This window comes from Ammospiza nelsoni, chromosome 2 (genome assembly GCF_027579445.1).
Source record: "Ammospiza nelsoni isolate bAmmNel1 chromosome 2, bAmmNel1.pri, whole genome shotgun sequence".
Taxonomy (NCBI): Eukaryota; Metazoa; Chordata; class Aves; order Passeriformes; family Passerellidae; genus Ammospiza; species Ammospiza nelsoni.
This window is the reverse complement of record NC_080634.1, coordinates 95,870,753-95,884,055: the sequence shown is the minus strand read 5'-3', so window position 1 is coordinate 95,884,055 and position 13,303 is coordinate 95,870,753. Positions and strand designations below refer to the sequence as shown.

The 13,303-nt window shown below is 38.5% G+C and overlaps 1 protein-coding gene across 1 annotated transcript in view; it reads left to right on the top strand.

The window, feature by feature from the left end:
* The window catches only part of MYO16 (myosin XVI), a 278,025-nt gene that overhangs the window by 211,762 nt on the left and 52,960 nt on the right, over positions 1-13,303 (top strand). The window contains exon 28 of the mRNA XM_059465978.1: positions 6,132-6,234. Within this exon, the coding sequence (XP_059321961.1) occupies positions 6,132-6,234 (103 nt within the window). The remainder of the gene's footprint in view (positions 1-6,131; positions 6,235-13,303) is intronic.

Below are 13,303 nucleotides of genomic sequence, written 5' to 3'. Positions count from 1 at the left end.
GTATATTTTACCAGAAAAAAATCTAGAGGCATATATAGAAACCAGATAAATGTATGGTAACTGGTCGGTTTGTTGTAAGATCACTTTTAGCATTAGTTATTTTCCAAAATCGCTGTACTTTTATTTTTTTCACCTTATTCTTATTGGTCTGCATATATAGTCATTTAAGACTGTTTCTTGATATCAATTAAGATATTAAAAAAACTATTGCAGGCAGGTGCTTTGAAGTTTTGGTTCATTGCCATATATATTACTAATTGTTTCAGGTACTTTGCACTTCATGCTCACATTTATAATATTCTGAATTATTTCTGTAAGTCTCTGTGAAGCAGCCTTGGTGCAAAATTTTTCATTTAATGTGAACCTTATAATCTTATACTGAATTTTTGAAGTTCTACAAAAGAAGTCCCAAATGCAGTTTGTCTGATGTAATCTGTTATTTCTACAAGCATTATTTTCTTCTTCACATCCAAAGATTTATTCTCCAAAAAAATTTGTATATGTGCCTTGGTTCTTAATATTTATGCTCTATAATAAGATATTTATATCATATATATTGTACACAGATTGACAGAATTGCCTTTTTTTTCCTTGGAAATTACAATAATCTATTTCCTCTTTTCTAATTATCTGGAATTTCCCATGTTCCTCATATTTCAAAAATAATTAGGTTATTCCTTCAAGACAAAAAGAATATAACAGAGGGAAAAGGAATGCATGAATGAATTAATATTTATTCTTTACATAAAGGTAACATTAATAAAAAATCCATCCTATTCTTTGCTACTCACTGATTTTATAAGTTTTCTACTGAAAATTTTTCAGGCAATCCCTCTTCAGTAGATAGGCTCTCTGGATGTGTCAGCTTTCACTTGATGGACTTTTCAAATAAAACCTTACCTAACCCACTCTTCCCATCCTCCCCAAATCCAAACAAAGAAAACTAAAAATCCTGACTTATAAGCACACAGTGACAAGTTTGGCAAACAAAGTCCATTTCTTTCACATATTTCAGATGTCAATAATTAATGATTGTCAAAGAGAAAATGAATATAGAAAGGGGAAAAGAGACAATTTCCTGAGACAGCAAAACCTGAACCATTATGATGGCATTTTTTTCACTTCTTGTAGAAATATAGGACGTAATTTAATTTTGATTGCTGCCTTTTATTCACTATCTTTTGAATAGATCTTTTTAGGTCATACCAGTTTACCTTGGCAAACAGAGTACATTGTAGTAAGCAAAAAAAAGAGAAAATTAGGCTACAACATAATGAATTATACTGACAAGTGTGTCACTCATTTTTCCTTACATAAGTTGTGTTTGGATATTTAGAACTTAAAAGTGCATAACTTATCACTCTTTTAAAGCAGTTACATGCCAGCCATATGTGATTTTTATTTTTTAAGCAGCAAGACAAAGATATGGAAAGAAGGATCTTCCTTCAGAAAAGATAGGACTTGTGGAATTACAAACTATCCTCTTAGGGAGAACACTGGATTGCAGTCAGTAGCTACCTCTAACTTTATTTTTTTTTGGTGTTTCTTTCTTAATTAGGCAAGAGAGAGACCTGAGAATAAGAGCAGCCAAACCACCTACCAACAAAAGTGGTTCTGTGGCTCCAGTTCAAAGACATCTTTTTTCAAGCTATTGATTTGGAGCTGCTTGTTTTTCTGCCCTTTGTACTCGCCGTGTGTTTTTGCTTTAGTGTCTTCTGTCACGTTGTGCTATTGAAATTGAGTCATGTTTATTCCAATGCTTAAAGATTTGCTGTGCACACAGAACTGGGAGTACAGCCCTGCAGCCCGTTTGTGCACACTCTGTGTAAATCAAAGAGCGTGCTGAGCCTTAGAATATTGCTGTGGGTTACTGTGCCACAACCTGAGCTGCAGAATATTCTGTCTTGCGGAAAAACAGCCTGCTGGATCTTGTCAGCTGTGCACTTAGGGAGGTGAGGGAGAAAATGATTAGATAACATCCTTATCTGTGAAGACCCACAAGAATCGAGTTTTCCCTATTCACAAGCTATTGGCAGCAGTTTCTACTCCAAACAAACAAAAAATTTCCCTGATAGAGCACATCTTTCAGAAGCAAAGGAAGAGAGGTCAGAGCACATTTCTGCAACACCAGAGAATCCTGGCCAGTCTGTACATGCTCACAGTGTGAGCCTGTCTAGCCAGAATGTCTTTCTTCTGTTTATGCTTCTGAAAATGACAAGTTAGGACAAGGAGGGTGCTAAAGGAAAAAGCTGGGGAAAATGGATCTTCTCTCACACTGATGTCATGTGGATGGTGCTGGGGAGACTCTCCTTCACCCTGATAGTGGTGTTCACTGTCTCAACTTGTAACTAGAAGACGTTTTGAATTTCCTTCCTAATCAACAGTACATTAGTCTTGGCATAGCAGTGGAGTGGTGTTGATTCAAATTAGCCCTTTAGACCTCCCTGTTTTGTATTTTATTTTGGATCCCTTAGTGAATGAGTTGCTCTGGCTAGCCATAAAATAATGGGGTTTTCTTTGCTTCCTGGCTATGAAGGAGATTCACTTTGTCTGATATTAGATGTCCAGGCTGGAGGCAAGAGCATGCTTACACTCAGTGGAAAGACATGACGGTGCACAGTTCATATGAGCTATTGCAAACACCAATATTACAGTTAGGAATATGACACCAGAATACTCTATTCTACTGAATCTTAAGAAAGTCTAGCCAAGTGACTTGTCAATCCAAGTTTAGCTGAAATGTATTTCACTTTTTTAGCAAGGAAGCACTGAGTATGCTTTCTGAATTCCTTAGGATCGTCTCCAAACATTCTGCATTATCTACTGGGGGCAAAATGTGTGACCTGTCAGGTGGGGAGAAGCCTGGTACTTAATTGGGTGTGTTCATTCACTTCAGAGTAAACCAAGGCTGGAGTGCTAGGGGGAAATTTCTCTGTAAGGGAAAGTTTCAAAGACTCCCCAGTTTGCATTTCCCCAGAAGCAAGCCCCATTGTCGCAACTAATTCAAGTTTATTTATAAAAACCTGCACCATAATTTCAGTATTCTTATTACTAATTTCTGTGATAGAATAAATTCTGAAAAAAAAAAAAGTTATTTTGTTCATCCTGAGCATGATTAAATTTAAGATGATATTAAATTGTTGTGTCTGCATGGAAACATAAGGTCAATCCACAGTAAAAAGTATCTGATACCCAAAAAATATTTGGCATTTTGATAATAATGTCACACTTGTAAGTTTTTATTTCTTTCTTTATATTTTAGCTCATTGTCAGTTTAAAGAAAAAGGTTTTAGTTTTTTCACTCATTTAAAACTAAGTACAGAAGAAATTATGTAAGTTTATGGTTAAACCATCCCTTCTGTTCAGAAGAAATCTTGGCTCCCACCAACAGGTGTAGTCCTCTTGTTCCATGCATTCAGGAACTTCCATTAATTCCCTGGCATTGAAATTTGTATATGCACAACTGGACTGAGAACCAAATTGGGGCACCATTGTGGCTGAAAAATAGCTGCAGACTTTGTTGTTTTGTTCTTTTTATCTTTATACAAGATTAAAATGGTTAGTAACCGATGATTACACAGGACATAAAGGTACTTTCTCATTTTGGGTGCTTAACCAGTAGATTTGGACCAGTGACAGGTCAAATAAGGAAGGTCTCTCAGACCCTCTGTTAGTTACTCTGCAGGATGAGTAGCTCAGTCAGACAAGTAGGCATAAAGGTGAGCTTTCTCTCAGGCACCCAAATGAAAGCATACAGTCTGGACTTCTCCTCAGAGTCCATCTGTGGCCAGTGGAGAAAGGCACCTCCAGAGGGCAATATCTTCTCATTTTTTCAAAAGCATCTAGAATGCATAGAACATGTCACCCTGTGGAAAATACCTCCCTTCCCAGACTGTTTTGAGAACAAGGTGACTAACTCAGGCTAGGAGCACAGCTTTTCAGTGTCTAACATAGGGAAAGTAGATCATCTTCCAAATGTCCTGCTGTGTTCACAGAGGAAGTTTATGGCAGACTTAAATTTCCATAGCTTCCTCTTTCTCTATTACCATAAGCCATCCTCCTTTTCTAAGTTAGCGCTTGCTTTGACAGATAGAAGAGGACTGTGAACTGTGATTAGACTTCCAGGATAATGTGATGGAATTTCAGAGACTTTAAAAGCTGGATGAAAATGGTGGATCATTTTTGTCTGGCATTCTGTATAAAATAGATTGTAAGGAACATTTGGCTATCCTTGAATTCTTTCATTTGCATGTCTTTAAATAAAACTTGAGCCAAATATAGAACTTCAACCTTTTCAATTTTAGTTTGTCTTTTTTTCAAGAGAGAAATATGTTTCTTTGGGTTTCTGCTGTAAGGGAGTTTCAGGCTGACCACTTTTGCAGATACTTCTTCATGCATTGTGAGTCAATGCTTAGTCATGAATCTTCGCTCCAGTCAGCAGTTGCTAAGCTTTCCAGCAGCTGTTTCTCTAACACCTCTGATTTCCCATGACTTCTAAGAAAAAACTGTTGATACAAGTAGGGAAACAAGGTGACCCCGGCCTTAATAGAAACCTGTAAAATAAATGTCCTTGTGACCATGCAGCTAGTGGAATACTGGGAAAGTGCTATCCCCAGTTTTCTAATGCTAATCTGGAGTGTGAGACTAAATAGAAGGAGCTGTGGTGAAGGTTTGGGCCCTTCTTACCATCATTCCTCCAAACGGTTCCTGGGCACAACTTGGGAACTAGGACAGGCTGGTGACCTGTCAAACAAGGCAGCTTAGACATGGTTACTCTCTGTTGGAAGGGGACAGAGCTTAATAGAACAGAACAGATTGCATAATATTAAATGCATAAATAAATCATCAGACTAGGGTTTTGCCAGATGGTTTCTATGCCAGGGAAACAGTCCCTCTCACTTTGCATTTACTAACGTAGACTTAGCCATGGGGTCCTCAGCAGGACTGCTCCCAGACAAGGGAATATTTCCAGACTGCAGGAGCTGAGGAACCCAAGGGTCTGTGCAGCTACAGGAAACAAGAAGTCTAGATGAAATTTGGTCCTATAGCAGTTTACCTGCAGATGTTGCTCCAGACTTGCCGCAGCTTTGGATACAATTGAGGGCCCTGGACTCATTCCAGCACCGCAGCCTTGGCTACCATGTTGTGTGAAAGACAACAAATCAGCATAGTTTTGGCTTGAAGGAGAGATTTGGGTGAATTCAGCTGTTAAATAAATAAATAAATAAATAAAATGTCAGGAAATGTAATTAGCTTGCAAACTTCAAAACTTATCAATTTCACTGGGAGTTTAATCAAAAGTGACATGTCTACAAAGTGTATATCCTTTCCAAAGCCTGGCTTTCTGTAATGAAAAAGCATTCTGACTCATTACATGCAGTCAAATCTAGACAAAGGAATACCTCCAGGAAAGTATAGTAATATTATGTAGCATTAAGATGTATAAAATTCCATTTCTTTAGCAATAAGTTACAATAAATTTAATAAGTCCATAATAAACTTTGAATTTTATACTTTATTGGACTTTGTATTACTTAAGTTTCCTCCCTAGATATTTTTATCTGGTACATCAAAGAACCCTTTAATATTCAGCATTTTCTGTCTTTGAAGGTACTCAGTGCTTCAATCAAGTCTCCTCTTGAACTTCTTTCCAGTAGTGAAAACTGATCCAGTTTTTGGAAGTCTCTTTGCTACAGGACTTTCTGTTCAAAATGAGAATTTATCTCAGATTGATGAAAATAATTTCTGTCAATGTCTCTTTCTGTGAATTATGCCTTAAGAAGCATAAGTTGTATGACACATACTGAAAACATATTTTCCTCCTTTCAATGACCCAGTTCAGTTGCAGGGGAAGCTTTTCATTCCTTTGGCATTGATTTTCAGTGAGGCATCCAAAGAACAGACAAGAAGCAAATTCGGGTTTTAGGCATCACTTGTTATTAACCAAGGTCATGTCTAACAATATACAAGATTTTGAGTGATTTGCCTTCTTGTTTTCTTCAACCTGATCAGAATCCCAAGCTTCCAGTTTGGATATCAAAGATTTGAGAGTCAAAGGAAAACTGACAATTTCTACAAAGTCATCAACCAGGCCAACATTAGAGTAACTCTACTTCTGCTGATTTTTCTAGGTATAAAGATTTGGCTGATACAGCAGCAGGAGACAAGAAGAAGTTGAGTGCCAAGGAGAGATGTCGTCTTGTTCTTCAGCAGTGTAAATTACAAGGCTGGCAGGTTTGTGATCTACAAAGCAATTAAAATATCATTCTTTAAACAAGCTAGCTGAGTCATTTCCATTGGTGACAAGCCACCACATACTTTGCAGTGGTGTATTTTTTGCCATTTAATATATGCTTTGGTAAATTATCAAACTGATTTTCAGAGTTCTATGAGTAGCTGTGATCATTGTGTCAAAAAAATCATTGTATACTTGTGGGAAGAAAAAGATTCAATTAACCATGCACACTATGTAATTTTTTTCAAGATTTTTGAAGGTATTTGATATGTATATTTTAGTGGTTGAATGGTTCCTGAATAACCTATTTTATTTCTTTAAAATCCTATGCTAAATGCTCTATCTACTATCATAAGAGGGCAGACTGAAAACAGCTAATTAGGATTTCCCAGGTAGTCAGTGCATTTGTAGGTGCCAGCATGCTGATCCACAGATCCACCAGAGAACCTGAGGCTGCCATACATCAAGTAAATTAAAAAAAAGTACCAAGCACTAAACAGGAAACTGTCAACTCCCTATCCTTTCTCCCTATTCTACTTATATTGTATAAGTCTCAACAGTATGAAGACTGCAAGGTGGATGTCTGCATTTGTCCAGAGTATTCAGTTATCTGCTTTGGATAGCTTTGTAATTGAGTAGGACTGATTTCTTTAATATGTGCATTTTAAAAAGAAAAATGTTTTTCTTTGCATAGTATAGAATCTATTGAATAGAAATGAAGCTTTCGGAGGCTTCACATACAGAGCATTCCTGCAGGCAGTGTGAGCTGCAGATTCAGGCCTTTTTCCAGCCTAGCAGGACTGAAATATGTTACACAAGAGAGCATCCAGACCAGTTTCACAGACAGCTGTGAAGTTAAGGGACTGGACAGTGGTTAGGGCACTCCTATAGGCCTCTTCTGTTTAAAGGATGAGGTTTTCTAATTAATGTATGACCTCTGAATATTAAGATGCCCAGAAAAGTTTCTGCAAGCTGTTTATAAAGGCCAAGGACTAAGTCAGAATGTGTGCTATAGATATTTCTCAGTGGCCCAGATTCCTTAGTATCAACAGGAACAAAAATAGGCCCCCACTAGGCTGGAAGCATACATGCATGATCACCTGCACTCAGACATATAAGAAAATTTTTCTTTAATCAAAATACTGTTTAAAGCCTCAGCTTAGTCACCAAGCAAAGTAGAAGGCCCATATAGCTCCCCTCTCCCCCAATAGAAAAGACCAAAAGACTGGAAAAGATAACAATATTAAACTGGACTTGCTTTTCCTACCCAGGTTTTGTAAGTTTGTTCTGATGTATGTTCTGCATCATTGCCACAAGGTTCCCTATTAAAAAAATCCCAATCATTAATAACAAGAAACTGTACCTTCACTTACAAGTACCTGGAAATGAGAGAATCGCTCATTTTTAGAACTTATGTGGGGTTACAAGCTTAACATTTGACAAAAGCTGTGCAACAGTAATTGCACCGTGTGCTCCAGTCAAGAAACACAGAGCAGGATGCCTATCAAATTTATTTCCCTGGAGAAGAACCGTTGTTACAGCACAGGAAAAAAGCAGCTGGTCATCAGTGAAAGCCTAGAGCTCAAGATTAGTGATTCTGTAGTGATAGACATTTGTTAACAGGACTGAAACCTAGGAGGACAAAAATTTTAAAAGGAAATCGCAAAACAGAAACTTTCCATCATGCAGAGGACTGAAGCTTGTGATCTCAAACAGATTTTAGAAGTTCTGAATCCAGAATTTCAGAATCTCATTAACTCCAGGAGAAGTCAGGTGTGCAAAACTACAGCAGTGCATAATCCATTATCCCTCAGACCAGAAAGGCACAAACTCTTCAGAGACACTGATAAGTTAAATGCAATAGGAGAGTTTGGGGGTGAGAGCGATACCATTGTCACTCAGTGACTAAGAAGCACATGGCAACAGACTAAGCTGCAAGGAACAAGGTTTGAAAAAATGGGTGACCTTCTCCATACACCTTTTTCAAGGCACAGAGAGGTACAAAAACAAATGGAAAGGTGAAAAGTGTAGAAGAAAGTTTAAAAAGAAAATTCACTCCAAGTCAAATGTTTTAAATGTCCAGTGAATAACAGCTTGGTACCAACTTATTTTGTATAGGTGATACAAAATCACATACCCAACTATCAGCAGTAATGACTAATGTCTGTGTCACATAATCTCTCTCTCAATTATCTTTTTGATTCATTTGACTAATCATGAAAGTTGAACTTTAAATAACAATCTAAATGAAGAAGCTTACACAATCTGCATTTGTCATGGATACTCTCCTCTATGCTTTTACAGTAGAGGACTCTGAAAAAGGAAAATATTTAAAAGGTAGAAAGAGGGAGGAGGAAAGGAAAGGAAAAAAGGAATTAGGAAGCAAGGATGATGTCAGGCAGCAAAGTCAGAAGAAAGGAGTCATCTGTAGTGCATTACTAAAAATCATCCAAAAAAGCAGGGGGTTACACATATATATTTATTCAGCCACTGTTGCCAGCAGTAACTACTTCAAATGAGTCACTGCTGGAACTGAAAATCTATTTGTTGCAGGAGTTCATGAATATATCAAAAATTGTCTTCCCCAAAATGTTACATGCACTTCCCTGAAGAGCTGTTGCAAGTTCAGGTAGAAAAATGAACAAAAAAGATAACTAAAATACCCTCATCAAGGATGACAATATTTAGGAGAAAGCAACACAGATCAGAAATCAAACTCCACCTCATATGTCATCATCAGTAGATGAAGTTTCCAATAGGCTCAAAAGCAGAGGGGGAAAAATAAAGATCTGGACTTTTTATCTGAGTGAACCTGGATGATGCTTTAAGCTTTCTTCTGATAATGTACCTCACCATCCCATTTTGAGAAAGGTGATATTAACCTTGGGGATGGAAAAGTGTTCTAAATTAAAATCCCTGAAAATGAGTAAAGAACATGGTATCTTTGTATTTATTTCCTGCCTCACAATTTCTCTGTTCCTTCTTACACAAGCTGTGTTTGAAGAGCGTTTTATTAACACACAAAGCAACAAAGCTCAGACCTTACTCACAGAACATGTTCTTTATTCTCTTATAAATACTGCAGTCTGTTTTCAAGTAGACAAAAAGTGCAGAAGATCCAATACTAGGGTCCAATTTTGGTTTATTTTCTACTGTTTAGCAGAGCATAAGAGCAAACACTATTAGTTGGCCAATGTCTTATGCTTGCTTCACCAGCTTATGTGTTAGAAGCAAGTATTTATTATCATAGAATAATTAGGGCTGGAAAGGATCTCCAGGATCACTGAATTCAACCTTTGAACACCACCACCATAGCACTAAGTGGCATGTGAAATTGTTCCTTGAACACTGCCAGGGATGGTGACCTCAACATCTCCCTAAGCAACCTGCTCCAATACTTCATCACGCCTACAGTGGAAAAATTCTTCCTAATATGTAATCTCCTCTAGCACAGCTTGAGGCCATTTCCTCTTGTCCTGTCACCAGTTGTCTGGGGGAGAGGCAGACCCTCACCTTGATACAACCTCCTTTCATTATAGCTGTAGAGTGAGAAGGTCCTCCCTGAGCCTCCTTTTTTCCAGGCTAAACAATGGAAACTCTCTCAGCTGCTCATTCAGATCCTTCACCAGCTCCACTGCCCCTCTCTGGGATGGGCATGCTCCAGAACATCAGTTTCTCTGTTGGAGTCATGGTCCCAGAACTGGACACAGAATTCGAGGTGTGGCTTCACCAGTGCTGAGTAAGGGGGATGATCACTTCCCTGGCCTTGCTGGCCACACTATTGCTCATACAGGCCAGGCTGCTATTGGCCTTCCTGGCCATCTGGGCACTGCTGGCCCATGTTCAACCAGCTGTCAACCAGCATCCCCAGACTCTTTTCTGCTGGGCTGCTTTCCAGCCATTCTGACCCAAGCCTGAAAGGCTGTCTGGGGTTGTGGTGGGCAAAGTGTGCCTGACAATTGGCTTTATTGAATGTTATATCATTGGTCTTGGTCTGTTGATCCAGCCTGTAGAAGGCTCTGCAGAGCGATCCAGCCTCCTAGTAGATCAACACTCCAACCCACCTTGATGTTGTCTGCAAACTTTCTGGGGGTAACTCAATCCAAACCATTGATAAAGATGTTAAACAGGACTGGTCTCAATACTGTGCCTTGGGGAACCTCACTAGTGACTGGCCAACAACTGGATATGGGACCAGCCACATTCACCACCACACTTTGGACCCAGCCATCCAGCCAGTTCTTAACCTAACAAAAAGTGCACCTGTCCAAGCCATGACCTGACAGCTTTTCCAGGAGAATGTTGTAGGAGACAGTATCAAAGGTTTTATTGAAGTCCAGGTAGACTAACAGCATTTCCCTCGTCCACTAGACAGGTCACCTGGTCATGAAAGGAGGCCAAGTTGGTCAGGCAGGACCTGCCTTTTCTAAATCCCTGCTGGCTGCTGATCCACTGATTGTCCTGTAAGTGCTGCACTTGGTGGCACTCAAGATGATCAGTTCCATAATCTTCCCTGGCACTGAGATCAGGCTGACAGGCCTGTAGTTTCCCAAATCATCCTTCAGGCCCTTCTTGCAGATGGGCATCACATTGGCCAAGCTCCCATTGTCTGGACCTCTCTGTTTAGCCAGTACTGATGATAGATCATGGAGAACACCTTAGCAAACATTTCCACCAGCTTCTTCAGTACCCCCATATGGACCTCATCCAGTGCCCTCTGAGAATCTGAGTGGGACAACAGATCACTATTTTTTCTTGGGTTACAGGGAGTCTGTTCTGTTCCCTGGCTCTGTCTTCCAGCTCAGGAGTCTGGTTGCTTTGAAAACACCTAGTTTTTCTGCTGAAGACTGAGGCAAGGAAGGCATTAAATACCTTTTCCTCTTTGCATCCAAAAAAGGATGGAGATTTTCCTTGGGCCTGTTTTCCTTGCTAATGTATTTATAGAAATGATTTTTATTATCATTCCCAGTGTGGCCAGATTGAGTTCAAGCTGAGTTTTTGCTTTCTACATGACCCACTGACGTCCTTGTACTCTTCCTAAGTTACCTGGCCCTTCTTCCAAAGGTTGTAAACTCTCTTTTTTTCCCTGAGTTCCAGTGAAAGCTCCCTATTCAGCCAGGCTGGTCTTCCCTGCTGACTTGTCTTTTGTCACATAGGGACGGAAGTGTTGATAGCTTTATGAAATGTTGCTGTTCCTTGAGTAAACTGAGCTGGAGATAACTAAACTAGGACAATAAAATAGTGGTTTCATTGAAGCTGACATACCATGCAGTTTCAGTCATGCACCTAAGCACTGGAATTATGAAAGTGCAGAGCTACTAATGAAAGGCAATTTTTGCATCCTGACTCTGTGTGCAGTCTTGATAAGGTATTCTTTCAGCTTCAATATATACTTGATCACTACAAGCTTAGCTACTTGCTGTGACTTTTAAGCACATCTGATGTAAGAGAAAATTAGATTGCTAAATCAAAACAAACCATTTCTACTCCAGGCAAAGAGAAAGTAATAGACTTGTTTAGCCCCTGGAGAAGTCAGTGAGGTGATATTTAGTAACTTTAGAGTTAAATTGAGCAGAAGTACTGGCTGGTCCATGTAAAGCAGAAGAATCTCCTGTCCTCCAGAATATGTTAAGGTCTTTATACTAGGAAGTCCCCATTTTCAGTGCTGTGCTCATTTATTGTAATACAGTGATGCATTAGCTGAGCAAAACCTACCATCCCAATGGCATGACTTAATTTGCAAACATTATCATGCTTTTGGAAAAGTATGGGCACAAACAGTCCTTGGCTCTTTTAACTGACATAAGGAAACTTTCATTTGTTTGGATTATCATTCCTCACACTGTAAAGCTGCAAATATAAATTCAATAAAAAAGAGTTAGCTGTTAGCTCATAGCTTACTGAGCTTTCTCATCAAAACGTGTAGCTCTACATTTTGTTTATCTAAGATCAGTAGTCTGCAATTAACCCTTCTGAGTTACTTCAGATGGAGCTTGCTGAAATGCAAACTAGTGCCATACCAGAAGAAAAAGAAAACATCCATTTAATTTGCTTTTACTATAAAGTGCATCTGCTAAATACAAGCACTGCAAAGGTCAGACTTCACTGAAATTGAATATTTTAGCCATTGACTGCTAGAAATGCTTATCTGGTTAAAAGATGGCAATCCTTAAAAACTTCTAATAAAAGCTTTGTCTTTATCTTTCCAATATTTAGCCTGCTTCCTCTAATCCACAATGATTCCTTCTTATCAGGAGCTTTGAGATCACAAATTTGTCAAAGACTGAGTCTTAAGTTTCAAATGGGATGATCCAAAGACTCCCCAGGTATGAAATAAGCAGTACAGGAGAGTTGGTTGGAAGGTTTTAATGAAGCTCCAAATGAGGTAACTGCTTGAGATAGATGCTGCGGTGGTGCCAGTTCACACTTTCACAACTACAAATGTTGCTGAAGCTGTTTCAGGAGCCAGCAGTGTCTGTGGAGATATTATCTTTGCCAGTGAGGAGCTGTATTATCAAACTTGCAGTCAGGAGTGTTAAGACAGAGCATAAGTCCTCAATATAGAGAAATCCCAGAAGTCCATTTAGAGATTTTAAATTCTTCTAACACTTCTAGAACTGCAAAGGGAAAACAAGTCTGATCCACAGCTCTTACCAGTCAGAGAAAAAATCATATTTTATTGCTATTCTATGAGTGTTTCATTTATTGGATTTGATAGATCTGTCCTTAAGTACTGTTAAATTTCAATGTACCAGTATATAATATTAGCATACTGTGATCCTTTTTGGGAAAAAATATATATTTATGATTAAATAGCAGAATGTAGAACATAAGTGGCATATGCTTAAATCAGAGGAATGAGCAGAAGTGTATGATATCATACATATGTAAATTTCATGCTTAGTTTTAAATTATTTTTTAAACAGAATTGTTTATTTTGGCTTAAAATTAAAGTGGTCATGCTACACAAATTGCTTTCTACCTGATACGCTGAAGTACTGGAGTACTTTGCAACCAATCTAATATATAAGGAATTCTTAACTTTTTTATTTCCCTCAAGTAAGAAAA